We start from the raw sequence: 27,403 nt of genomic DNA, 5'->3' as shown, positions 1-27,403 counted from the left end.
GAGACTGGCTCCATCCTCTTGGCACCCTCCCTTCAGATATTTGTACACATTGATGAGGTGTCTCCTCAGTCTTCTCTTTTCCAGGCTAAACAGGCCCAGCTCTCTCAGCCTGTCATAATATGGCAGGTGCTCCAGTCCTCTAATCATCTTAGTAGCCCTAAAATACAGGACCTGTGCTGTCTTCTATAAGCAGGATGAGGTGATATTGTCAAGTTTTGTGGATCTTTCAGGCATTGCTCAGAAGAAATCAACCTGGGATTCTAAGCTGCCTTCTTCCACAAGGGCACTCTGCAATCATGTTGGCCTCCATCTCAACATGTTAATGTTGTGAAGATAGACTAATCTTTTCCACAGACATCATATTCTGATGCTATGGACTAAGTGTTATCCCTAAGATCATGCCTAGACTTCTGTGTCTGAGACCTCCAGCTCACCACTCAGCACTGGACCCCGGTAATCTAGACTGGGTGTTTGCTGGGACATGTGGAAGTTCTCTTCATGACTAGGTTTCTCCTTATAAAAATCAAAAATTAGGAGTGGGAAGAAGGTTGGTCTGTATCCAGTTCTCATTTATACAGGGTATGCTGATGTATCTAGGGCACTTACCTGGACCTAGAAACTAAATGCCTTCTAATGCCTTCTTGGCTCTCACAGTAGAGATAGATAGCTTTAGAGCAGCCACTGGGGCAACACCACTGCCTGTGCAGTCAATAAGCTAAACAAATCCCTCTTAGAGCAGTAATTTAATTGAAATAACAGCATTTCCAATTTCAGTAAGATAAAATATTATTTCCACTTATCTCACATCTACGCAAATGCTTTGATAAGAGACATTTTTCCATTTTTATTTATTTTTTTCATAAATGTAATGTTTCTGTTCACGGGCAGATTCCAATGGCATATATGTAAAAAAAATAATGTAAGAAGATTGTATTAAAAAGTATTCCCTAGACTTTCCTGTGTAACTTCAAAAATGCTTAGCATATGTGTATCACAATTAATTACCTTAGTGATGACACTTCAGGTTGATTTCTGAAAATAATAATAATATATATATATATATATATATATATATATATATATAAAGAGCTTCAATCCCAACCAAAACATTAATATACCTCTCTCTATTATTTGAGGAAGAATGAAGACCAGTCATGTTAAGAGAAAATGTACAAAATTCTATTGCTTTTCTTAGCATTGTGGAAATCATTATCTTGCTGTGGTAAACTGTTCCTTTGAAAGAAACTTGTAAGAAGATCTGCTGTTCTGCTAAACATCTGCCTGAAAGTAGATACCTGTTCCAAAGCACACACATACATTCACATTCAAATTATGTCATACATCAGAGATACTTTACAATCTGCAGCATGCGTGCACATAGTATTTTGTGGTCCATTCAATTTCTCTGTCATTCAGAATACAAAGAAGTATATTTTATCCAGCCTAATTGTTGGGATTCAAAATTATCAGCAACATAATGCGCCCAAACTACTGTAACTACTGGGCCATTTGAAGCATTATTGGTGGCTGGCTGAATAGGCCAGGATTACTGTAAGAGCAGCTGCTGCTGTTATGCCCTATTAGAATAAAACATTTGTATGAAAGCATGGAGACTGGCCATATTCTTTTCTTACAAATGTGGCAGTGTTATATAAACACATATCCAGTCCTCTTCTTTGCTTTGATTGCAGATTGTTTCTTTCTTTTGTCCAGTGGGCTTTAGAATCTCTGTGGACCACCAGACCATGCCAAATGTCCCCCTAAAGGTTTCTGTTCACTTGTTCTTCAGGAGTCCACAGGTGCCTTTAATTTGGATACAGTTTCCACTGGTGAATTATAGATGTGCACATTTGAATGAAGATCAGCTTGACCCACAGAAATAAAAACACATTTCACTTCTTTACACTTCATTTTTAACTTCTCTTTTGCAGATTTAAGAAGTTTGACAATAAGTATTTGAAGAAAATTTTAATTCGGGAGCATCAACCCAAATCCAGCCTTGTGTCATTATACAAAAAGATGGAGATAAAACTGGCCATAGAGATGGCTGAGAATGCCATGGAAATTTCAAAATCATCCACAGCTTCTTTACAGTGAGTACTGACCTCTTTATCCTTTGTGGAGCTGAGTGGGATAGGAGGGAAGGCAATAAAAATCAGGCAACACCCAAAGGATTTTGTGATTTTAACAAAAAAAGTATGGGGGGGAAAAAAAAAAAGTCATGGGAATGTGTTGTTTTGGGCTGGCACTCATATTTGTACATTGGCTCTTTGCTGACAGATTGAAAATTACTTTTTATTTATTTATTTATTTATTTATTTATTTATTTATTTTTAAGTGATGGGCAATTCAGAAGAAGAAACACAAGTCAGGTGTAAAGGCCACTCTCACTGTTTTGAATCACAGCAGTGGTTTGAGGGGACAGTAGCCTTCAGTGTGCTGACCGATGCGTTTTATTCATCACTGCCAGCTGGTAAGAGAACTGAAGGCGAGGCTAGAGAAAAGGTCTTGACTCCAATATCCCAATGAGAAGAGAACAGTTTTCCTTCTAGCATTTGCAGTTTTTGCTATTTCAGGTTCCTGTCCCTCAAATCATTCTGCTATATTTTGATACTTCCATACCCACTTTGGTCAGAACATGGTTTCAGAGAAGAAAATAAAAAAAGACAGAAAGGATTATAGAGAACACTTTCTAAACCTTACCTTGGATTTTCAGTATGAAAAATGAGGAATTTACACCAATGCAGTTGTCTAGTTTCTCAATAGTGTGCTAAATGAATGCTAGTTCTCCCAAAGTGTATGTCCTTTCTATTTTGCAGCAGCCTCTGGCAAGGCCCAGCATATTTTCTTTACTGACTGTTTCTCTCACCCCACACCAGAAAGTTCAAATAACAACAGGAATTTAGACTAAAATCTCTCTCGAAACTGTTAGGCATAATCACATCAAAATTCATCTGCTTTCTTGAAACTGATGTCAGCTTGCAGCGTAAGACCTAGCTCTTTTCTTTCTAAGTTGTTCTTTGCTGAATGGATGATATTAAAAGAGATTGCATGTCTGTCAGGCTCCTTTCTGTCTGCTGTATTCCCTTAACTGCTCTGAGCCAAGAGTAAATGTGAAAGGCTGGTAGACAGTCTATGGCAAACAAACCACTTTCCTCTTCTTTTCTTGAGAGAAAAAGAAAATAAGACAAATTGCTTTAGAGTGGTTCAAAAATTCTCTCCCGAGATAAGCATTTAGACTGAAAAATATTCTATAATAAATAGAATATGACAGACTAGATTTTGCCATCTTTACTTTAAACTGTAATAAAATTCCACTGTGCATCAGCCTCTGATTTACAGATTTTCCTCTTGAGACAGACTTTTTAAAAATAAAATGTCACCTTTTAAAAAAAAAACAACAAGTGACTCAGAACCTTTCTGATCCTTGGAGGCTGTGAGAGTGTTAGGAAAATACAAGTTTTCACAGCTCTGTTCTTCAGTAGGTGTCCACTGAGGAACCCTGCAGGAGACAGGATAGTGAGATAGTTGTGTCTTTGGTCTGAGACAATGCAGCAGTTCTTATAACTCCATTCTCCTGAGTGATTAAGTAAATCTGCTAAAGACTAAAATGTTTCTTAATGGAAGCATGCATAAATGATTTGATTTTTCTCACTGAGCTTGCTTATAACTAAGCTATCCTCAGTCAGCATACAAAAATCTGGCCATAAGCAATGGAGATTTGAAATTATATTCCAATCTATATCATGTATAGCAATATTTGTGGTGCTATAGTAGTAAAAAAAAACTCATCAGCATTTCTGATCACTTTACAACATTTAGGGACATGAGGGGAAATACTCTATAACAATCAAGGTGGATGTCCATCACCGTGGATAAACTCTGTGCTCAGAAATTGCATTCATGCCGGTGGGAGTCCTGCAGGTGGAGTGGGTGTTCAATATGCACTAAGCATTTCCAGGGCAGATTGTAGAAATTTGTCCACAGGCCATGCAACAAAAAATCCACATGTAAATGAAAATAGAGCATTATGTTATGATGGCTTGGAGAATATTAACCTTAGAAATAAGAATTTTGAAGACAAAAGCACAGCCAAGCAAATATTATCAAAACTGTGTTTTTATGGTTGTATTTTGGAATTATACCCTAGGAATGCCCATTAGAGAGACAGAGATGAATCAACTCTGAGTTTAATTAATGCTGGATTCATATTACTGCAATATGGACTTGTGTAAAAGTAAATCTTACAGAGTATCAATACAGTAGAGAACAGAATAAAATGGCATTTTGTCATTTGTGATGGTGCAGCTGTGCAAGAACTGTGCCTGGTGAATGCTACTTCCTTCATAGGGTAAGTGAAGATTGGTGGAGAGTTCACAATGTTCAAAATTTTGGATAAAATACATAAAAAATAATTTTACAAGCATTGCGGAAGGAATTTTATTTCCTCCCTGTATCAACTATCTCCATGTCTTAAGAAGAGATACTGTCATGGTCTTCATTATGCAGAGAGAGGCAGTTTCTGTGGCATAGTATGAATTCAATATTTCCTTTGCAACTATATTGCCTGTGCCATTCTTTGTCATTAACATTCTAAAGGTTTTAATAAGAACAAATAAATAGTTTCAATAATGGTTGCTTTATGGGTTTGGTAAAATACAATCAAAAAAAAAAAAAAGATTTTTAAATGTATTATATATTGCAAAATTTCAAAGCAACCCATTCTTTATTACCATATATATGTCTTGTTATCAGTTTTGTAGGTTAATATCTAATCCCATGAAAAGAATGCATACTTTTTATTTCTTCTTCAAAACAAGGCACATTGTCTTCCTGCTGTTTGTTCTCTTGCTATTCCAGCTCAGCAAAACCTGGGGAATTTTATTGATTTTATATGTCACTTTAAAAGATATGCAATAAGCCTTTAAATGGCTTAGGAATGGCCTCCTCTTCTGTACTGGCATGTGGACAGGTCAGGTATGCAGCTGGAAAGGTAAAGAGATTATCTGATGTCTTGCTGAAGTCTTACTCACCACTTTTCCTAGTTATTCCCAACAGCAAGGTGTAAAGACCCTATGGAGACATTCGGTGAAGTGAGGATGTGAGGGGCAGTTACTCCCTGTGACATTTACACCACTTGCACTGACTATGGATGTTCAATTTACATTACATAAATGCTGCATTTCATATACCAGTTACTGGTTGACTAGCTGATTGCAATTAGATTGCCATTAGTCCCTAGGGGCTATGCTTGTGTTTGCAAGGGGCTGCTGACAGCAGAGCTGCTGACTTCCTTTCTTGGAAAGTAGCATACATGGGCTGTCCTACAGCCTAGGACATGCCAGACCCAGTATGGAATAAAGGTGCATTGAAAGTGCTCACCTGGGAACTTGGAGGAATCCCTGGATCCTCTCAGTGGTAACCCTGAGAGATGAAAGCAATCAAAAAGCTAACTAACCAACCAACCAAAAACACGAGCTGGACTGAAATTATGTGGTTGTGGTGGTCTTTCTTCCCTGCTGGTAAATATCTAGGTTTGTTATTGTTGCTGGTGCTGAGAACTGATCTGTGTCCATCATACATTTGTTGGGAAGGATTTCTCAAAGCCAGGAGAAGATTTCTAGTCAAAGTCAGGAAGAGTCCATTTCTCTCCCTGTGTCTTCTTAGATTATAGCACAAAATTGTAGTAACATTGTTCAATTAGCTGCAATTGCAAAATTCAAACCTTTTCCCTATGATTACAGTATAATCTTAGTTTTGTTTGAATCTAACTTCCTTTGCCATTAAAAGTTATTTTATTTCAGAAGGAGTAAAAAATAAATATACACAAAACTGTGGCAGTACTGTATGTTGATAATAATCCCTTCCTTAATTGCACAATTTACAGACAGAACTTAAAGGACATCACTGAGCTGAAAATAAAGATTTAGGATAAAATTTTAAACAATAGAAAAGAAAAAAAATGGAGAAATGGAAAAAACAGAAACAAGATGAACTCAGATTGATTCATCCTGGATGATGACTATCTGTTTTCCTTTCTTTTCTTGGGAATTGAGCCGAACACTAACTCTCACACAGATTGACTGACTTAGCAGGTCCAGTTAACATTTCACAGCAGCCTTCATGCATTGTTTTGCTAGTGAAAAGGACAGACAGTTACAAATGACTGTCAGCTTCTTGTCCCAGTTTGCTAAAAATGCAAAGATTGCTATCTCTTAGGTAGTTCTTTTATTTTAAATGGAGAAACAGGTTTAGTACCAAGGAAATCCTATATGTTCTTTTAGCCACAGAGAGGTCTTTTGGACTCTAGTCAGGGTGTGCTTTATTTCTTAAGGATGTGCCACAGTTTCTCAGAGGAGTTAAAACCAGCAGGACAGCAAGGCCCAGGCTGTTACGCCATGATGAAGAACAGATTCAAATGGAGGAAATTGCAATACCTTCCTGTTGGTCGCCCAATCTAATCCTTAATTATGAACTTCCTTCTAAAGCACGTTGAAGGACAAGGAAGCTTGTCTGCTGTCAGCTCCATAAAGGCTGTGGATCTGCTCTGACTGTTTTGATAAAACCTGGGAAGGAGCCAAGCCTGACATTGTTCATTCAGCTTTGGATGATTTTGTGCCGTCACTGGTTACTGAAAGGCTCTTCGCAGCCTTCTGTCCTAATACAAAAAGCAGCTCATGCGTCATTTCATAGCACTAGCATTTTACCAACCTAATGTCATAATTAAACTTCTCCTTTATTTACAGGAGCTGTAGAAATCGGCGTGTGCACAGGCTCTCCCCTGCTGAGGTGGAGTCCATGAGAAATGTCCTGACACATAACCTATACCAAGTGCGACAAAGGGTGTGTGAGTCGCCTTCTATTGCGCAGTGTTTGCGGACCAAAAGCTCTTGTTTGCCCTCCTTACCTCATGGCAAGGGCAGTGTTAGCGGTGGGACCAGCCCATGGCTGTACAAGGAAGGGAAGGAGGCCAGCCTCGGAGCTTGCTACCCAGTGGGAAACAAAAAAAGCAGTTTTTTCCATCAGCTTTTCACACTGAGAGCAGCAGAAAAAACCAGGAAAATCCAGGAGTGAGCTGTAGAGGTCAGGCTTCCCTCACTGTACAGCTACCTGCATCTCATAAATGGCCTTTCCGAGGCTGCTGGATCTCCCTGGCCAAGGCTGGCCTCCCAGGTCCTCTCCCTGCATCACCTGTGACCTGCTTCTGCCGGGGTGCTCCCACAGCCGCACGGGCCACCCACCTCACACTGTAGCTCAGACTGTATTTTCAGCAACAGCCCCAGCACATTTTCCAAGCAACCCACCCGTAGTAGAGCCTTAAGACCCAAAGGTGTGACAAGGCCCCTCAAGGACCCCCTACTTTGCTGATGCCTGGGAAGCTGGGTTGGCAGCAGATGCCTACGTGGCGTGGCAGCAGGATGGGGGCGAGTGGGGCCAGCAACATCCGAGCACCCTCAGCCTGGCAGGGCTTCAATCACTCCCAGGCTGGCAGGGTTTCGTGGGAGGCAGCAGGATGGCGGGTCGCCAGCAGCCACCAAACTCTGCTGCGGAGGTGGTAAACCATGGCCCAAAGTCAGCTGAGAGGCAGGCTGGTGTGCCCTCCCCCTGCGTGGGAGTTACAGTTTCCCCTCGCCAAAAGAGGAAAAAAAAAAAAAAAAAAGTTCCACCATTCCACCTCCTTCGGAGTTTCGTTTTACAAGTTCCCCCCCCACACACACAAAGAAAAAAGAAACTTAGCAGAGATTTGTTTTGCAGAAATTTGTACTGGTTTTGGTGCGGACCAAGTTATCCTATCTGCTTAATCCAGTCTTGGGCCCTGAATATGTAACTGAGTGCCCTCATGCAACAAGGAGTGGGAGAGGATATAGAGGATATAACCTTGAAATTATGCAGATAAACGAAACTAGCTCGTGTAACACACATTTGCTAGAAAAAGCTAGGCCCTGCTCATTTAAATGTGTCAGTATTAATATGATATTCATTCCCAATATTGTTTGATTTGCCACGGCCAATTATCCTTATGATATTAATTTCTTATCTTGCCAGCAACAATTTGCATATATGGCTGCCTCTTAGCTGAAATGACCTCTCTCTCTTCAAAATCAATTAAAGTAATGACCATTAGTGCCAGTCACTTCCTATGTGGCATTGAGGTCTGTGTGCTTTGGAAATAAAAGATTGGAAGTAAAATAATACTACTTCTAATACTTCACTTTAAACTTTGAAGGCCTGATTGTGCTTTGCCTTATCCAAGCCACTTTGCAAGTACCTATTCCAGTCAAGTTAAGATCAGATTACGCATTTGAAGACATTTTTATAGAGTTAAGCGATTCTTTCTCTTTTAGGCAGAGAATTAATCTCTTTCCCTTCATTTAACAAGAAGTAAACAATAAATTAAAAATCTTGTCCTAAAAAATGTTGAGCTTTAGGGTAACATTAAGGTGTAATTTGTCCAAATATGGAAAGGAAACTGAGCTGTGTATCTCCTTCTAGAGACGTACTCTTAGCATTATGTTTACCTCCCAGTCACGTCTGCAACTTGCTCTGGTGCAGTAGTATGAGTACCAAGGCTCAGGGGTGGGCTGATCACCTATTTGTTTCTTTGGACCTGCCTCATACCTGTAGCTCCCAACTGCATGATCAGGGGAGGGCTGAGGGAGAGGTAAAGCTCAGAGGTGTTAACAGGCTAGTGCATGTGGATGTATTATGGTGCACTTCAAGCAGGCATCAAAAAGGGCATCAAAATGCAGCCCTAGAGGTAGTACAGGCAGCTGGGAGGGGGGGCATATTGTCCAGGGCTTACAGCTGTGCTCATACGTCCTCACACCTTGCTGTGCAGTGAGGTTAGTGCGAGGCTGTGTTTTTCCACAAGTTGCCAAAAAGACCCATGGCAAGTCCGTGGCGTGCCCTTGGCCGTGTGACCGACAAGGCTGTGCAGCTTTATCTAATTCACTTTGTGAGTGCAAAGGAAACTAACAGAGTGAACTTTCTGTTACAGGCACCGTCATACAACCGCCACAACCTGCCCACCAACACCAGAGAGAAACAAGCCCAGGAAATCCTCATCCGTCGGCAGCACAGCCTGAGGCAGAGTTGCAGGAAGGGAAACAGCTTACCTTGGGGTAGACCGGTACCTGTTATGCAAACTGCTGTTCATGTAATCAAAACAGAGAAAAAAAATCCTCTGCTTTTCCATAAATAGGGAAAGAGACACACATTTTATATGCTTTTTACAATTAAAATGGATACTCTCCCCAGTGCAGCACCTAAGGAGAAAGGGTTCCACTTAGCATGTAGACAGCCATATTTTTAATGTCCTACCTCTCTATGTCAGTTAAAAATTGCATCCTATGTCTATAAGTAGTAAAATAATGCAACTTTCATTGTTTCGGCATGTGCAAAGCAAGGTATAATCACACCTATGTGAGCTTGTAGCCTCACAAAAAGCCTGATCCAAAGGCCTTGACACCCTGACACCACAGTTTGAGCTTTGGATCAGTAAGGTAAGATTTGTTTGACCATATGTAGGCATTGGATAGCATAGCTGAGATAATCACTGTTTAAGAATAGAAATAAATTCTTGCTGGATACAATTCCATTTTATTCATACTTGTCACCTGAAATAAGAAAAGTGAATCTTAGAAGAGCATATTTCTTTCTACTGACTGTAAAACACCCCTAGGCCTATTAAAACAGACACAGAGATTTTCACTGGAGCCGAAGCTGAGTTCAACCCATGTCTGTCTGTACACAGGTTAGCACCACTGGTGCACGCTACCTCTCCTTGCCGCAGGGCCATGGCCAGCCCACTTGGCGAAAAGCCAGGCACGTTACTTTTACAGGTAATGGAAATGCTTTATGTTCTATCCCGCTCCAGTAGTGAAAGATACTTGAACAATTGTTTGGTGGATTTAACAGTACTCAATGAATACTGCCATGGAAATCCCTGGTCTCTTTAAATGAGTTACACCCTTCTCCTATCTTTTTATCTGTGCCATTTATATGGTCATGACTGCTGCAGTTTCTGTCTTGTTCCAGCACCACCTACTTTTCTCTTTTTTTCTTCTTGCACAAATTCTCCTCTGATCCCTGAAGTTTGACCTGGTCATGAGGGCATGTGCATAAGCCCAAGAAAGCAAATTGTCTGTTTCCTGCAGCCCCACAGACTCAGCTGCATGCAGAACTGTAGGGAGATGCTGATGCTAGTAGCCTGATAGAGGCGAGGCTGACACAGAGCCATGCCTACAGGGCCAGTGGGCAGTGAAGCTGAGCAGAAGTTCCCAACAGCATGCCCACACACTGTAGTTCAGTGTATGCACGCACACACACACACAACCAACCACCCTGAGCAGCACAGTGAGTACAGCACACACACAAACACAAAGCACCAACAGTATCATCCTGTTCTCTTCTCTGACTGATCAGGATGAAGAGCTGGTAGTGGAAAATTGTATGCATGCACGTATGCATACACATGCACTGTAGATCCCTCCATAAGTGGCCTTGGCCACCCAGTCTTCCCCCTTGCTGGTTCCTGGGTCCCCCTTGGCGTGTATGCAGATACATATGTACAAACCAGTCTCTCTGGTACCTTGTCTAGACTGTGGCCCTACTAGTAGCCACCCCATGTTCTCTCCAGTCACTGGTCTGGATCTCCTGGTCCATCCGATAGCTATTTCACAGCCCTGCCATCTTCAGTGTCTGTCCCATAGTCATGGTTGCTCCAACACTTGCTTCCCAAGCCTCTTGTCCTACTCAGTGGCTCCTCTGGCTTGATGATTACTAGTGGTTTTGCACTGATATATACCCACATAATATGAGTGGGCCCCAGTCCCTCTGGTTGCTGGCATTCAGACCTTCATGCACATGTGCACAGAGTACAGGGAGCTGCTCACTCAGGAAAACAGACACATGTGGAGTTTAATGAGAAGACAGGAAAAAACTGTCCTGATCTGGCGCAAGGCATGGCCAGACACATGTCCTGACCAGCCTCTGTTTAAATGCATCCATCCCCTTTCCATCCTCTTTTCTCTCTGTTTTACTGCACTTGTCCCATACTCCCCAAACCACCCTAATTCCTTCCTTTACCCACCTTAGGTTCCTTCCCTGAAGATCTCATCATAAGTCTTGTATTATCCCCAGATACTTTCCCCTGGCATCCTGGCAATTACCTGGTCTCTTCTTCCCTTTTCCAGCTTGATCTCTGTGATCTTTCCATAGTGATTGTATTTATATTGTATTGTGGACATAGAATAATTCAAACGGTACTGAAACGAGATGGTAAGTTTGTCCAGAAATACCAGTATTACTACAGAATACCACCCATCCATAAACCCTTAATTAAGAAGACAGAGATAAAGGATTGAGCAACACTGAATTGCCCAAGGAGACATAGCAGGACAGTGTCAGAGAAAGTATGGAATTTAGGACACTTGAATGTCCAGCATTATCTCCCTATATAATTTTCCTGACTCCTTTATGAGTTTTTTTTTATGTGACCCTGAAATATATTTGGGTACCTCTGAAAATTACTTCTAATTTCTGGAAAAATTAGCTACAGTGATTGAAAGTATATTTTTAATCATCATCTTTGTATCAAAACCTGGACAACGAAGTTCCTTTCCTGCAGGTGCAAAACTATTTTTCTTTCTTCTCTTTCTGTTTTGCTCTGAAAGAGATGAAAGCAAAAGAGATCTGTGTAGGCAAACCATCCCCTTGGTGCTGTGCACCCACACGTGGTAGAGGCAGAACAGAAACCCATAGGATCTATTCAGAGAGGAAGATCAGAGTTACTCACGGGGATTTTTGTTATTATTTCTTTTATTTTTTATTTTAAAGAGCTGGTTATTTTCTGTTCTGTTTGTCAGGATGTGGGGCATACGTGTCTTTGAGTCTTTCTGAAAGACTCAAATTGTTCTACACTGCATCCTCAGACCTGTAAACATTTCAGATGCTTTCAAAGGACCAAGTCCTGGTATCACAAACAGGCATGTTATTTCAGCAGGGTGAGGAATAAATCCTGAAGCAGTGAATATAGGTACATTTTTAGTAATACTCAGACCTACATTTCAGACCTGCCTTGTGGTCTCTTTGAATAATTGTACTTTTTGGCTTGGCTTCTGGCATCCTAAAACTCCATAAAATATTCTGTACTGTTCTTGTGAAAATCAAATATATATCAAATTCAAACCTGAACATGTTCTCTTATAATCTCTGTACAACATATACTTCAAAATGAACTAATTTAAATCTTGTCTTACTGCTTCTTTTTTGTTTCCACTAGAGTACAAGGCTTTCCTACTATTAAGGGGCACTTGCTGAGAATTATCAGATTAAAGGGAAAACAGGGTAGGGAGTAATAAAAGTATATAAATCAAATAAGTCAAATAGTTCAGAGTTGTATTTACTTTGAAAAGAACACTCAATTAACATTCTATGATTCTATGATCATCTCTGGACCCTAGAGTAGCATTCACGCCACTTGAAAAGTCTACTTCAGGAGGAAACCACCATAAATTCCCCTCATATAATCAATATTAGGATGAGATGAATTGCAGTTGGGAACTGAGAAAAGAAATACTCAGTATACACGAAACAGAATGACAACTTCATGTAAATACATATATCTTTAGAGAGAAAAATACCACTTGTCTATGCCTGAAGTCCTCCTGAAACAAGCACCCTCCAGCAAGCTTGTTTTAACTCATACATAGCATACACATGAATTTTAGTAACCAACAGGACAGAAATGACTACAAATAGATCCTCAAACTGACCAACAGCTCTTCCTGCCTTTCATAAAAGTGAATGATTTCTTTGGCAGTATACATCAATCAAAACTTGTAACACTGATGTCCTTCTTGTAGACACTGATGTCCTTCCTGAGTGTCTCATAGCACTAAGTAGAAGTCCTTCAAATCTGAAAATACCTTTAAAAAAAAAAAAAGCTTAAAATAACTTAGTTATTAAGCTGAAATAACCTAATAAGTTTTGACTGTGTGACTGTATTCAATACAAGTGAGCTTTACCTGCAGCAGGGTATGGTCTAAATTTTGTTATTTATGGTCCTTTGTCTTTATCTCACCAAACTTCCCAGCTTGTTAGGAGTTGTTTCGTAAATTAACTGACTAATATGCTACTGTGTAGTCAGAGTAGAAGCAACCCTAAGAAGAGTTACAAAGTATATTTTGTAAACTCAACAGAATAAAAGAGTTAGGACCTATCACAGTCACATTTTAATTGTGTACTTGGAGCACTGCAAGGTGGTAGGAGCAGGTCTGACACACCCAATGTAATCAAAGCGCCCTAGAGTCAAACTCCTGGTTTCGGGTGAAACTGTTTTCTTCCCAGTTGTTAACCACAGGTGACTGGTTATCTTGATTTTCAGTGGTGGTAGAGTCATCTTCTTAGTGAGTTTGACAATGATTTTCAACTATGGCACTAGATATACTTGTGATATTGGTTGAAAGGTACATAAAGGAGTGATCTTGCCCTGTGAAGGCATGAGCTGCTTTACAAGGTGTGGAAAGATACCTGAATTTTTTCTTTCACTGGGGTTTCAGAGTAGAGGCAAAATCAATAACATCTCTGAAACATCAGCTTTGGTATGAAAATAAAGATCTAGGGTTATTTTTAGTTCTTGACTGCTCTCTTATTCTATAGTAATTATTTAAAATGATTCCATTTTAGGCTTTAAAACCATAATGCTGTATAATGTTGAATACCTTTCAATTGTCCTTGCCAATATCATGGTGTTTCTCTTTTTTTCTGCTTCATTGCATGAATTCTTTGTTCTTTTCCCTCAGATCACCCCAGAAGCGACTCTGAGGCTGGCATCCCAGTAAGGTTCAGACCCCAGCCGCTCAGACTACGGCCGCTCGAAGCAAAGCACCACCAGGAGGAGCTGATTCCAATGGCACACTTAGACAGACGTGTGTCTGCCCATCCAATTTTTCAGGTCAAAGAGGAAATTCAACCAGTCAGCATCGTTTAACCAGAGCAGACAATCTAGCTCTAATGCCAAAAACTCGATTCAATGGGGGAGAAGTTGAGGGCTATGAGTCAGAAGAAGAGACAGAAACAATGGCACCAGCCAGGCCATTAGATATATGAGGAGCAGAGAAGAGTGATGCTCACATCTCTAGGGTCCTCTGTGCGCTGCTCCAGAGAAAATAACAGAGCTCTTATATGAACCAAACCACAAATTTCCTTTTGGGACCAGTGCACTCATTCTTGTATCACTTTCAAACACTGTATCAAGGTACTTAGTGGCTCAGAGAAGAATCAAATTATTATATGTTTATGTAAAGTTTACTTTTCAACAAAGCACTGTAGAAAAGAGGGGAATATGGTCTTTGTAGGCATTTGGACATGGATTTAAATGACAATAGTTGGGCACAGGTGGTACTATAGATGGGAGCTGATAATGTCTTCCTCTGTTCTGTATTATGACTTAAATCTGGGTGAAAGAAATACTGAAGGACATGGTTAAGACATGGGTGCCCAAATTGGTAACTTCAATTTGCCTAGAGCTTTGAATGTCAGATTAGTTGAGATATTTCAGATATAGGTGAAAATCAGGCATGTTTAGGGCACCTAAATGTCAATGAAGATGCCTAAAAGGACAGTTAAATCAAAAGGATGTTTTAGTGGATATTTGCAGCACTTGAATAGCATCTCAGGCTTTTCATTTTTCACAACAAAACAAAACAAAACAAAACAACATTTTTGCATGTTTCAAGTCAATTGCTGTGAAGGTTCATGGCTCCTGTGATTCAACCAACTTCAGCATGGAGACACTTGTAACCCATCTCCAGTTGTTTTGGATGAGGAAAGGAGACATCCTGTACTTACAAATCCAGAGAGGATTCTTCAGCCATGGGTGCTATTGGAAGGCCAGCACAAAGCTCAACAGTTTAATTTGCAAACATGGGTCTGCAGGAATGTGAACAGTAGTCCTGTGGTTATAGCTCTAGTCTAGGGAGCAAGAGGCTTCAGTCATGGAGCATCTAACCTCCCTCCCTCTCTCCCACCTTGCTGGGGCTGCCCAAATTGCTAGACCACTCTTCACACTGAAGCTGGACCAGCATCACAGATGGGAAGCAAGAAGCTGGGACAAAAGGTGAAAGAAAGCCTGACTTTGTAGCCTGCTGGCTAGCAGGAAAGAAGGGCTCTGTGTTGTGCTCCCAGGTTTCTAGGGTGTTTGTCTATATGTTGCACAGAGAAGCACTTACTAAAAAAGCAAAAATAACCAGAGGCATATGTACTGGATCCCCTGACTCCTCAGCCTTCCTACCGAGCTCCCTTCCAACTGGCTCTGTGTACCCATGCTCTAGTCTCAGCAGTGGAAATCCGTGGTGGTAAGGGCACAGGAGACAAGCAGCTGTGGAAGCTTAGGTCAGTTTGGATAAAGTCTAAAATGCCTGCCAAAAATGCCAGTCACCTAGTGCCTGCGACAGAGCTTCTTTCTGCAAAATGGAAGAAGCATCATTACCATCATGTCTTAAAACTGTAGGTGAGCAGATTTTATGCAAAGGAACGCTTTGAGTCCAGAAGTCCATAAACCCACTCTTGCAGCTGCACTAAACTGAACTCTGCAGCTGAGAAATGCACGAAGTTCAGTCATGCTTTCTTCATAATTCACTTTCTCTCCTCCACTCAAAGTGCACTGAACTGTGCAATTTGAGGTCTGTAAATGGCACTGCAAGAATCAAAGAGGCAAGAATCAGTGATAAGAGTGCCACCCTTCTGGTTTTGGGGAAGGATGTTACTGTAATGAGCACTTGTATGTCTTAGTCCAGAAGACTTTTGAGGTATAAATTATAATTTCATCACATTTCAAGCAATGTATTTCTGATTAAAGACAGGTAGCATATAAACTAACAGATTAGAAATGTACAACCAAAGGAAAAAAAATAAAATAACTTTCCTCCTTTTTTCTCAGGTTTGAAGTTTTATATTTAGCAGGTCATAACAAATCATCTGTATTGAAATTATACAAAGATTTCTGAATCTGTTCTGTTTGCTTTTCCTCATTGTGCCAGAGAAATTATTCCACTTCCTTTTATGAAAGGACAGGTTTCAGCTTTTGTACTGACATACTGACAGTGAGCAAGCAAGCAAATATAGTTCTGTACCTGAAAATCAACAAATAAATTCAGCTACACCAAAAGAAGTGCTGCACATTGTTTTTTAAACAAAAACCCTGTGCCAACCCTCAATCCTATTGCAAGTTATATCACATACTGTAAATCTCAGTGAAAACACTATTTTAAGAAAGAAGAGTGATCATACAAAATCAGGTCTTGAATTGCACTATGAGCTACCCAGTTGCTATGTGAAATTTAACTGAGGGCAAAATCAGCTCTTGTGTGAGTGGTCCTTAGATCACACAGCTGATGTAGATGCATGGAAAGAGGAAGCAGAGAGTTAGGACCTGCTTCTGCATTGCAAAGTCAGGAGACAGTGGGTTCTCCAAAACTAGCTGGTGGAAAATGTGGACTGGAGGCAATCTTTGGACACAGTGATGAACAGAAAGTTGTACCCTGAGAGGAGGGTGAAGATGGGATAACGTTTTGTCTTCAAAGGGAGGTTTAGGAGAGAGATTAAACAGAGGAATTACTGTGAGCTGCAAATTCAGCAGTTCCTTTTTAAGAAGATTTAATGAACAGGTTGTCTGGGGGAACTGGACAGATACAAACTCTGTGTGAGATGAGGAATGCTAATGGAATGTCTGGAGTGACATGGAAAGGGACTAGACACGCATTGTGAAATCCCAGTTTTGTCAGGGTATTTTTGAAAGGAATGCTCAAAACTGCCTACCATATTCTCTGTTAAACACCATAAAAGTTGTTGAGTATTTATATAGCTACATGTAATAAGTAGGGAGCGAAGGATTCAATTTGCAGTGGCCATTTATATCAGAAGAGGAGAAAAATAAGTCTTTCTAAAATACAAATAAAGCTAGTGCATGGCTGGAATCACAGCTCCCACTTTTGGTTCATTCCTAATCTTTCCTCTTAAGAAACCAGTGAGCCAAAACTTCAGAGAATGTGAAGCCACAGAGCATCCAGCAGTTAATAGAGCTGTCCCAGCTTCTGTAGTCTGTCCCACAAACTTGTAAAGTCTATTTTTGTTTTGCTTTCCTAGCAATTAGAAAGAAGGACTGGAAAAAAATTTCTTTCTGTGCCATTAGTCGCTGTTAATGGGCTTGCTGGCTGTTAGCCAAGAAATCATGCTGAAGATACCTGTATAAAATATGCTCTAATATATAAAGTCGCACTGCTTATTTCTTTTCACAGGCATTTCATACTTGTAAAAAAAAAATATATAGATAGATATATATCTTTAAAGAAGCAGATTACTTAGGTTTTAAATGGCAATAACTACAGTAATATTTCATTACAAGCAGCTTATTCTTTGTCTATAGACCCACAGGCCTGGTCCATAAAGAAAACCAAACTCGTTTAGGGCATGAGTTGAAACCCACTACTGGCTTGTAAGTGCTTGTGTGTGGGCATTCCTAAACTCCAAGCTGGGTTGCATCCAGGAAATTTCTGCTGGTAAATTAACAAAGGTAAGTCAATTCAATCCAAGATCTCCCTTTTCAGACTGGTACAGCTCTATTTACTCAGGAATTTAAATTGTGCTTTGATTTAAGGTGAGCTGACACAAGAAACTCATGCCCAGAAGGTGAAGTATCTGTATTCAAAATCCAGAGAACAGAGACTGAGGGAGTTAAAACTTTTTCCTTGGGGCAGAAGGATAGTACAGAACAAAGGTATAATAGTAATGAAAAAAATGTACCTTGTACAGAAGAGATAAAGTAAAAAGACACACTTGAACAGAACTTGCTAATCAATAAGTAAAATAAGAAAATAAGAACAGTGATAATGGGGAAATAATAGCAAAAACAGCAACAGTTGAAGAAAATATTGGAGAAAGAAGGAGAGAGTTCCAAGGTCAATAGTACATTATAAGCAGTTGACAATACTTCCATATTTATTACATGGCACAATTAGCTGTTGGATCCTGTTATTCCTGCTGCAGCTGTTACTCCTCAACTAATATCCTGGGCAAGTAGGAACTTGTAGTAAAAGGAGAATCTCTTTGGTATAGAGCTTACAATTAAAGAAACAACTGCAAGAGGTGCATGGACAATCCAGGCATGACAGAAGAGGGCAAGGAGTGCCCAGGCTGTGACCTCTCTAAATTTTCAGAAATATTGCTGAACAGAGTGCACTGGAAGAAGACACCATTGTGCTCTTTCTCCCATGGGAAATGGTGCCCACTGGAAATTTCTGCAATTGTGTAATGCCGGCTACCGTTTTTTGTACAGCACCTGTGGAAGCAAAGTGCTGGCTGCATAATGACACCAGCACACCAGCGAACAGTACTGACAAGGATTCTGTGAAAGGATTTACAAGTGGTTCAGGTGTCACACTAAGGGAGGACATCACTGAAGAAATGCTGAAACAAGTGGAATAATTTGCTTCATAGCATAGTTGGGAACTGAAGGACCAGGACTGCTTTCATAAAGGACAGAGAAGAAAAGCTGTAATAGGTGGAAAATAATGAGTGCCCTGATGGGAGCTTTGGATACAGTGATTTACGGTATGGACAGAAAAGTGCTATGCATGTTGATCTAGTGAGATGGCCATCTTAAAAAAGTAAGTTAGGGTGTGTCTAGAGCAATTAAGGATGGTTAGATGAGATTCAGAAAAGTAGACTAGCACAAAAATGTGTTTCAGCACAAATATGATATCTTTATATTATGAGCAAGATAGTCAGAAACAGAGTTTAAATAGCATGAGTGGATCTGCAAATGAAATAAACAAATTGTTGTTGCTAAAATAGTTGACTTTTAACTAACAGAAGATGAAAATAATTGTGAAGTGATTCTTATTTTCTTGCTGGTATGTGGGTTTTGAGACATTTTCAGGGTTTTTCCTCTAGCATTAGACCCTGAAGCTCACTTCTTATTGTCACATATGAATGGAAACTACTATTTAAAAACCCATGTGAGACTCTGGAAAATATATAAAATATTTCTAATCTTCCTTTCTTCATAGCTACCTTTTCTAATTTTCTATCTACGTATATGGATAGAACTCAAACATTAAGAGTGGAAAAACAGATTACCTTATCTTTATATTTTGTTTGCTTTTTAGGTAGGACAATTACGTTATTGTTTTGTCAAACTTACCTTAAAATGAAAGGTGTAAGGTAACATGAGTAATATTCTGAACCAGTTAAGAGGACTGGAAATCTACTGAGCTAAGTTTTATTTACTTCCTTTTGAGAATCTGTCTTAATGTTAACCGCAAGTGAAACCCCTTTTTCTTTTCTGCTCTGGTTTCACAGGTGTGAATTTTCACAAGTTATTAATAGTTCTTGTTTATTCCTGGTCCAGAAAATTACATTTTCTACTACTTTTTGATCACAAGAAATGAGACAATCAAAATGAACGTTATCCCTGAGTTCTTTCCCACCATCCTTCTTGCAGGAGGAAGCTAGGCAAAAAGAAGTGCCTGTCAAGAACAGCCACAGTGAACTGGGACAGAGGTAGCACTCACTCACAACATCACTTTTCACTTGCAAACACAGGTGGGGTTTAGGCCCATTTAGTGTTCAATGCTTTCCCATCAGACACTTGTTCTGCTAAATGCAAAATTGTCATAACAGAAGTTTGAAGTCAAAAAGCTTTTTTTTTTTTTGCTGGCATGTATGTCAGGTACTAATTTAGATTCATTAGTAGGTACTGGGCCTAACACCATTTGCTCCTTGCTTTATTGTTTTATTGCCAGTGATAAGAAGCGAAAATATTGAGTTAGGCACAGATGTCAAAATAATATTTATTTTATTATTATTATTTTTAATATATTGAAATAAAACCTTTAGCCTTCTAGCTAGCTTTATTCATACCTTTCATTAAGGGTAAACTTCCTATCACAGAAGCTTGCACTGTGTGAGTAAAAAAAGAAGCAAAAACAAAAACAAAACACTATAAACACAAGTCAGCTGCCCAAACATATTCAGCTTCAATTTTACACAATGATGAATACTGAGAACACTTTCACTGGAGCATAGTGCACACAAGCCACAGGTAGCTCACAGGCAGGGCATCTGAGAATTATGCTGATGTTAAAAGCCCTTGTGAAAGGTGGAGAAATCTGCACAAAGCCAATCAGCCATGTGTGCATGTCATACAGGAACAGTGCCAGGAACCAAGCATAATATCCTGATACTATGTCTGCCTTTACTTCCCTTAGGCTACCACGTTACTGAAACATACATAAAAGAACAAAAGATCAGGGTGAAACTGTTCCTGAAGCTTTTCCTACTGAAAAATAAATAAATAAATAAATAAAAAGGATCGATCTGAAATGGCATAATTTGAGCACTGTCTGACTATATGACCTGCTGTTTACAAACATTCAGCATCCTAAAAAACATCATACAACTGTGTCATATTCAAGATCTATGGATAAAATATGTAATATAAAGAAGATACAATTCTTCGCTGATTTTCCCCAGTATATTTGCAGTTGTTCCTTTCCAAAAACTACTTATATTCTGTATGTTTTCCATAGTGACAAAAAATTGTTAAGCTGAAGGGGCTTGTAAGGAGTGAATATATGATAGGAAATATACTTTTTCCTTTGAAGCTGAAACAGAAACTCTCGGAAGTTGTTTCTCCTTCACTAGTTTGGACCAGTGAGGAAGGGAGGCTGTAGGTGTTTTGCACAGATGTTAGACCGAAGACACTTTTCTTCAGCTTTCTATGTCTCAGTTGCCTCATATGTAAAAAAAATAGTGGTGAAGACACTCAGGAATAAGTCATACACAGGTACCTCAAGTCATTGGAGCTGCTAGATTTGGCACAGAAGACACAGGAGCCCTCTGCTTTCTGGATCAGCATCTGGAGGCCAGAGAGGCCCCTTGTGGCACCTTTATGGCAGCTGGACTGCATCCCTGGGGATGGAGTCTCTAGGCAGCCAACAGCTCAAATCAGATGAATCAATGTGAATGGCTGCCTTGCAGTGACCTGACAAGTAATTTAGACTCCACCAGCTCCAGTGGGAGCTCAGACACCTACCCTACATGCAAACATTTTCATGGTGAACATCTAAACACAGCTGCCTGAGTCTGAAGTGGAAATCCACTGTCCTGATCCTTTAAGCAATTTTGATGTGAATGAATTTGAATGAAAAGCACCTTTTCAAAGCCAGGCTTTATGACTGCTTTACCTTTGAGATGAATCTTCTTTTCCTGCTCAAACAACTAAGGTATTTCTGCTTGTGCACAAAAAAAAAAAAAAAAAAAAAAAAAAGAAAGTAATATATATTTTTATCAGTGTCTCACTGTGAATAACTCCTGTATTTTGTTCAGTTCCAAAGGAGTCTCTGTCTGCAGACGTATTTGGCTCAATCTGTTCTAATGGGTTTAGCAATAGGAAACTGCAAGGCTCACATTACTGCTAGCTCAAAGGGACCCTTTGGCTTGAATTCCTCTTAATGATAAATAACCCCAAATCTTTCCTCATCATTTTCATAATTATGCAAACATAGATCCAAGTGAAGGTGTTGACTGGTGACAAATTTCTTAATCAAGCCACAGCAACTTGAATTTCAGGAATTTTTCTCTTATTCTTCCCTGGTGCAAAAATGCTTGATACTGATCTAACAAGAGCTGCAGAGCAGATATAACAGCCAGTGCCAAGACGAGATTTGCAGGTCTTGTTCATAGGTAATGAAGAGAAAGATAGATGTAATGACTAAGCTCAAAATATCACTGAAATCAAGTTTGCATTAATTATGTTAAGTTCCAAAGCACAAAAGAAACATTTTTTTTTCCCACTCTTTTCATCATTTTCCTCTTTATTATTATTTTTGATTTGGTTTGTTTTTCAACCTCACACTGTATAAATTTTCCCATGCCTGTCTCTAAAGGGTAAGCTAAAACTCTGCTAAATGAGAGCATTAATTGTCCTACTCTATCTGCTGGAAAAGGCATGCTTTCAACAAAGAGGAAAAGAGCGGCAGTGACCTCTGTTGATGGAATTAAGCAATGTATTTAAAGAGAAAAAAAATAAAAAAAAAGGGAAGGAAAGGGACAGGAAAGGTGACACATTTAAAACTTGTGCTAGGATTAAATAATGCCAAAAGTAAAGGGTGTAAAGAGGTATGTTGGCCAAGTTGCACACGAAAAAGAATATTTCCCAAAACACCCCACAGTCATATTCCTTCTCAGAATGGTCACCTTTTAAAAACAATGTTTACACTATTAGTTCCTTTTCAGTTTGGAATTAAAAACTCTCCTCTCTATTGGCATAAAAGAGAAGACTTAACACACTAGGAGGGGTGATTTTTTATTTTTTTTTAAGGGTTATGTTGCATTCTATTTACATATTACATACCAAAAGGAGAACACCATGACTGTATGTGTTACGTGACCTGAATTTAGTGACTGGCTCACTGTGCCAGCCCAGCTCACCGGATTCTTGAAGTTTTGAGGCAAAGAAGCTTTCCAGTTGGCAGGCAGCCTGTTTCAGAGAGAATTGTCTAGGAACTGTCATGCCCTTATGGCCAAGAATTTGGAACATGTCTTTATCTGCTAGTTCTGATCCAGGAAAATAATTAAACACAAAAATACCCACAAGGATCTGAACCTTAATGCTTAACTTCAAGGTTGGGAGTAGTCTCAGTAAACCAAAGCATATGAGAATTGATCCTGTAAAACTAAAGTTGTTGAAATTGGTAAGAAAACTTCCATTAACAGTTAATTAGCTTATGGAAATCAGGGTATTGCATGCTTATTTTTTAGTCATGGGCTTTGCTAAGAACTACTCAGTGTTAAACAAAGACATAAATGAGGAGGACCGAGTCTTTGTATTGCAAAAGTTATTTTGTGCTTCCATGCTGACTAGTACACAATCGGAAACCATGCTGGTTGGCTTCTCCAAGGGCTACAGCAACACAAATTTTGTATTTTCCTCCTATATCCAGTGTTCTGGCAGTTCTGACAATGATCAGAAAGCTGGGAGTTTTCTCAGTTCAGGTATTTTAATTTCTTAGTGCCTCTACCACAGCCTGAGAAGTTTTATTTTTAGTGTACTTTTCAGAACCAGTGCTGTCTCTCTGATCCTAAAATGTCCTTCTCACAACAGACAAATGCATATTGATAATGACACTTTAATAGTAAGATGATCCATTATGGTATCTTCATTCAGGCCTTGTAAAGAATAATTTCTGCAAATGTAGGGAGGACTTTGTGTTGTCAGGAACCAAGGAAGTATTGATGCATCTTCCATATATAATTAACAACCCTGGCAAAGACCTTTAGGGACTCCTGGGGAATTATGTCTTTATCTTTTGCTCTGCATAAGTCTGACAATTTTTTTGTGGTAAGCAATCAGGATGGGAAACACAACCAGATGGTAGCTTGGATCAATGATTTCTTTGACTCAATATTTTTAGCATCCTACAGACCTCTACATGTAAGAGGTCTCCAGTTACCCACTCGCTCCTATAAATATACCCCAAGACTCTATTCCTGGAAGAGTTTATACATTAAGTAAACTCATTCTATATTGGAATAGCATATTAGAACCATTCTATATAAAGAGCAATTATTTTCTGCTAAGTTTACCTTGAGATAGGATACTTCTTAAATTTTTTTAGGCTGCTTGACATAATTCCAAAATTAACATTTATGATATTTTATATAGCAGTAACTTGCACTGAAGGCTGAAACCACACATACTCTGATTTCTGTGCTAATGCTGAGCCCTAGTACCATATCTTTTAACATAGTTTCCTCAACTATGTTTTAGGTAGCAGATTGTGACTAAAAAGGAATTTAAATATCTCATTGTAATTTTTCTACTGTTCATTCTTATTACCCAGCATTTAGGCTTTATAATTTGTGGTGTTTTTTTTGTTTGCTTTGTTTTTTTTCCTTTGGTTGTGGGTTGTTTGTTTGGTTATTTTTCCCCCAGTTTACTCTTTCAATATGTTTATGTACAAGTTCCTGAGTGGTTTCTTATATACCATTCTTCAGAGGCCAGCTCTTCTCTCTTCTGGCTTATCTTGTAGAAAATAAAGAAAAAGTCAACAGTCATCTTTTTTTTTTTTACATCTGGAAAAGTATCTTTTTTCATACAATTATAACTCAAACTGTTTGACAGGAATTTGCTCAAAGTTAAAGAATATCTTTGGATGAAGATTAAAAATGGAAAATTACATCTTCAGAGATGTACTTTTCTTTAAATTACTAGTATGTGAAAACTGTTTTGGAACTTTAATTGCTGCTACATACTTTCTACAAAATAAACTTTGCAATAAACCCTGGCTGGTCCTTATCTATAACCAAAAATCTCCACACTGGCAATAGAGTAATACAGGGTGAAATCAATCATGCTTGGATTTGGTATATTTGCTACTGGGTTCAACAAGGCAAGATTTCCACTTTCCAACAGCCCCAAACTTCTTCTCCTTTTCGAACGTAGAGATTATCTCTATCCTGCAATAATTGCTAGTTGGGTCAATTGCTTGATTTTTTACAGTGAGGAGACTTGCATGCTTTCTGGTTTTGGCTTCACACAGAAACATTTGGGCATGATTTCTCAGAGTAAACTGGACAGTCCAAACCCAGAGTTTGAGTGACCTCCTGAGTTAGAAGCCAGCTTCTCTGCTTAATGTCAGCTCTGAACCTTAACAATTATGCCTCTTTCCAAAAACGGCATCTGAACCTGCCAATTTTTTGACCATTGTGATTCTGGCTATTTGCTTCTCTCACGCTGTTACAAAAAGTTCCAGGTGGGATGAACCTGAGATTTAAATCCATGAGAGAAGGCTTCCTTAAAAGCTAGAGTACCAACCATGGCAAAGCTGATACATAAAATCTCTTCTAATCACTAAGTCACAGATGGTTAATGTTGGAAGGGACCTCTGGAGGTCATCTGTTCCAACCCCTTAACTGTGGCTCTTGTGACTAGTCTCTGCAAGGTACACAGCTACATCTCCTCTTAGCAAAGGCCCAAACTCATATTTCTTCCCAATGCTGTAGGAAAAAGTTATAAAAAGTGGTACTTGCAGTGATGAATGAAGCATCTTATGATGAATGAGGCATCTTATTCAGCTTGGCCTATGATTGTAATAGCTGCAGCAAGAAAGATAATGATTTGAAGTCCACCACATCTGGCTTCAGACATGTCTACCCTGGTCTCCTTTCAATCTCAGCTGTAAGAGTTAGTATCTAGGGGCAGTGATATAGGGACCTATACTGGGATGCAATAAGCAGACCCTTTTGAAGAGCCTGCTGCTCTCTAGGAGCTCTAAATAGCTCCAGGATGACAAGCTGGAACAAAGATGCTATTGCTAAAGTACAGATGAGACACATGAAAATAAAATTATGACTATGTTTTCCTGATGAGTTGAAGACATTTTAATGGATTTTTGTCTTTCCATGCTCAGCATCTGTACACATTTTCTGTGATGCTAGGGCCGGACTTGTAAGTAGTTGTTAGAAGCATGTAAACACTTGCTATTGTGTCTTGTACCTAGATACACGCACTACCTCTAAAAATGCAAGTTCCAGAGCAGCTGCATCAATGTCTGCATTATGGACCCTGTGCTCATGTTCATCTAAGAAGCCCAGCTATTTTGCCCTAGGAACATATCTGTCAACATGTGAATTGTCCTGAGCTAGTCTGGGAATCCCTCTGCCAGGGCTACAACACATGTAGGATCAAAAATTGTAGTCCCTTGCTGCTGGACTTCATGTAGGTTCAAATTTTAAGTTTTAACTTCTGTTTAAAACTATGTTAAGTTTTAACACAGGTCAGGCTGATTTTTCTTTCCTCCCTGAGGTTTTTCAGATCACTAGCTGCTCTGGTTTATTTCAAACACTGTGGGATGTTTTTTGCTACCATTACGGGACTGGCACCACTGTGCTTGTCTAGCTGAGAAGCAAACTGCTTATGTGACAAATTTCCTTCCCCACAAGGCAAGCCAAGGTTGATTGTACAGGACAGATATGCAGCCTCTGCTCCTCTCTTCGGAACTGATATTTTCACTTTCATGGGATTTTCTAAGCCACCTGAAAATGGAGGGTTAGGTTTATTTATCTTTGTGTATTATCAGTTAATAACCCTTTTGTCAAATTTACCATTAGAAATTTCACTAATTCCATTTTTATTGTTGTTGTTGTTTGTTTGTTTGTTTTTGGCATTACGTTCCTTCCTCAGGAGCTGTAAATGGAATGTCAGTTAGGAGAAGTTAAAAAAAAAAGGCAATAATTAGTGACCATGAACATAATTGCTCCACTTTTTTTTCCATGAGGTAATGTTCCAAGAAAGACTGTTGCACAAGAAAGCAGTCAAAGTCAGGGTCAAATACAAGGAAATGGATATAATCTTCTCCTTAAAGTAACACTATCTTGACATGGCTCCTCTGAACACATTTGTTTGTTGTAAGCATTGTGAAGCACCATTCTTTTGCATGCTCCTGTTTTACTTATTAAAACAATGACTAGGACTGAGATTTCCTTAAAAACACAAGGGATTCCATCACACAAATGCCTTTACCTTTAGGACAGCCAGGAAACTTGATATCCACACAAAATCAGTATTTCCCTTTACACAATTATATATATAAGCGTATTTTAAAAGCTATGTATAAAAACCCCTAATTCTTCCAAAATACATTTGTTCATACTGAAGTCTAATATTATCCTGTCTTAGCTGACAAAGTACTTGTCCTTCTTCTCTAGATGCTCATACTTTTGAGACTACTCTTTGGGAAAGATCATGCTACTATATTTTAGGTTTCGTTCTAAGTTCACTTTCCAACTGACTTTTTACTAGAAGCAGGCCAGGTCTATACTCCAGTCTATGGTTAGATTTTTTTTTTTTTAATATTTTTTTTTTTCCTGTGTGCAGCCTTTTCTCTGATTAAAAGGTATGCTCACATTTTGATCCTTGTATGTAATTGTGGGATTGAATCCTACTGCTTTTATTTTTTATTTTTTTTTTTTATAACTTGCAAATGCAATGACAGATTCCAATTGCAATATCAGCATATCAGCATTCATAAAGAAAGGGAGGAATCCTTTAAAATGTAGGAGTGCCAATCAGAGCTAATTAAATGGAGGATGTATATGATACAATTTTACACACATACTGTAAAGATATATATTTTTATGTAAAATATCTAAATGTAAAATGAAAAAAAAGTCTGGCTGTTAAATCATGCAGAAGCAATGAACTTGTTCTCCAACTAACTATAATTAGCTTCCTGTGAGATCACACCCAGAGTATAGGTAGATCCAGAGGGTATGAGAGCCCAGGTGATACTGATGATGACCAAAAGACCTTGACCACTGAGGACATGATAAAAACTTA

The 27,403-nt window shown here is 39.1% G+C and overlaps 1 protein-coding gene across 1 annotated transcript in view; it reads left to right on the top strand.

The window, feature by feature from the left end:
- The window catches only part of SLC9A4 (solute carrier family 9 member A4), a 42,424-nt gene extending 22,055 nt beyond the window's left edge, over window positions 1-20,369 (top strand). The window contains 6 exon segments of the mRNA XM_068680060.1: window positions 1,932-2,093; window positions 6,747-6,843; window positions 8,999-9,130; window positions 9,755-9,842; window positions 13,806-13,942; window positions 13,945-20,369. Coding sequence (XP_068536161.1) covers window positions 1,932-2,093; window positions 6,747-6,843; window positions 8,999-9,130; window positions 9,755-9,842; window positions 13,806-13,942; window positions 13,945-14,112 — 784 coding nt within the window. The 3' untranslated portion in view covers window positions 14,113-20,369.
- The last annotated feature ends 7,034 nt before the right edge of the window (window positions 20,370-27,403 follow it).

Source organism: Anas acuta, chromosome 1 (assembly GCF_963932015.1).
Source record: "Anas acuta chromosome 1, bAnaAcu1.1, whole genome shotgun sequence".
Lineage (NCBI taxonomy): Eukaryota > Metazoa > Chordata > Aves > Anseriformes > Anatidae > Anas > Anas acuta.
The sequence above is the reverse complement of the archived record's forward strand: the minus strand, read 5'-3'. Positions and strand labels throughout refer to the sequence as shown.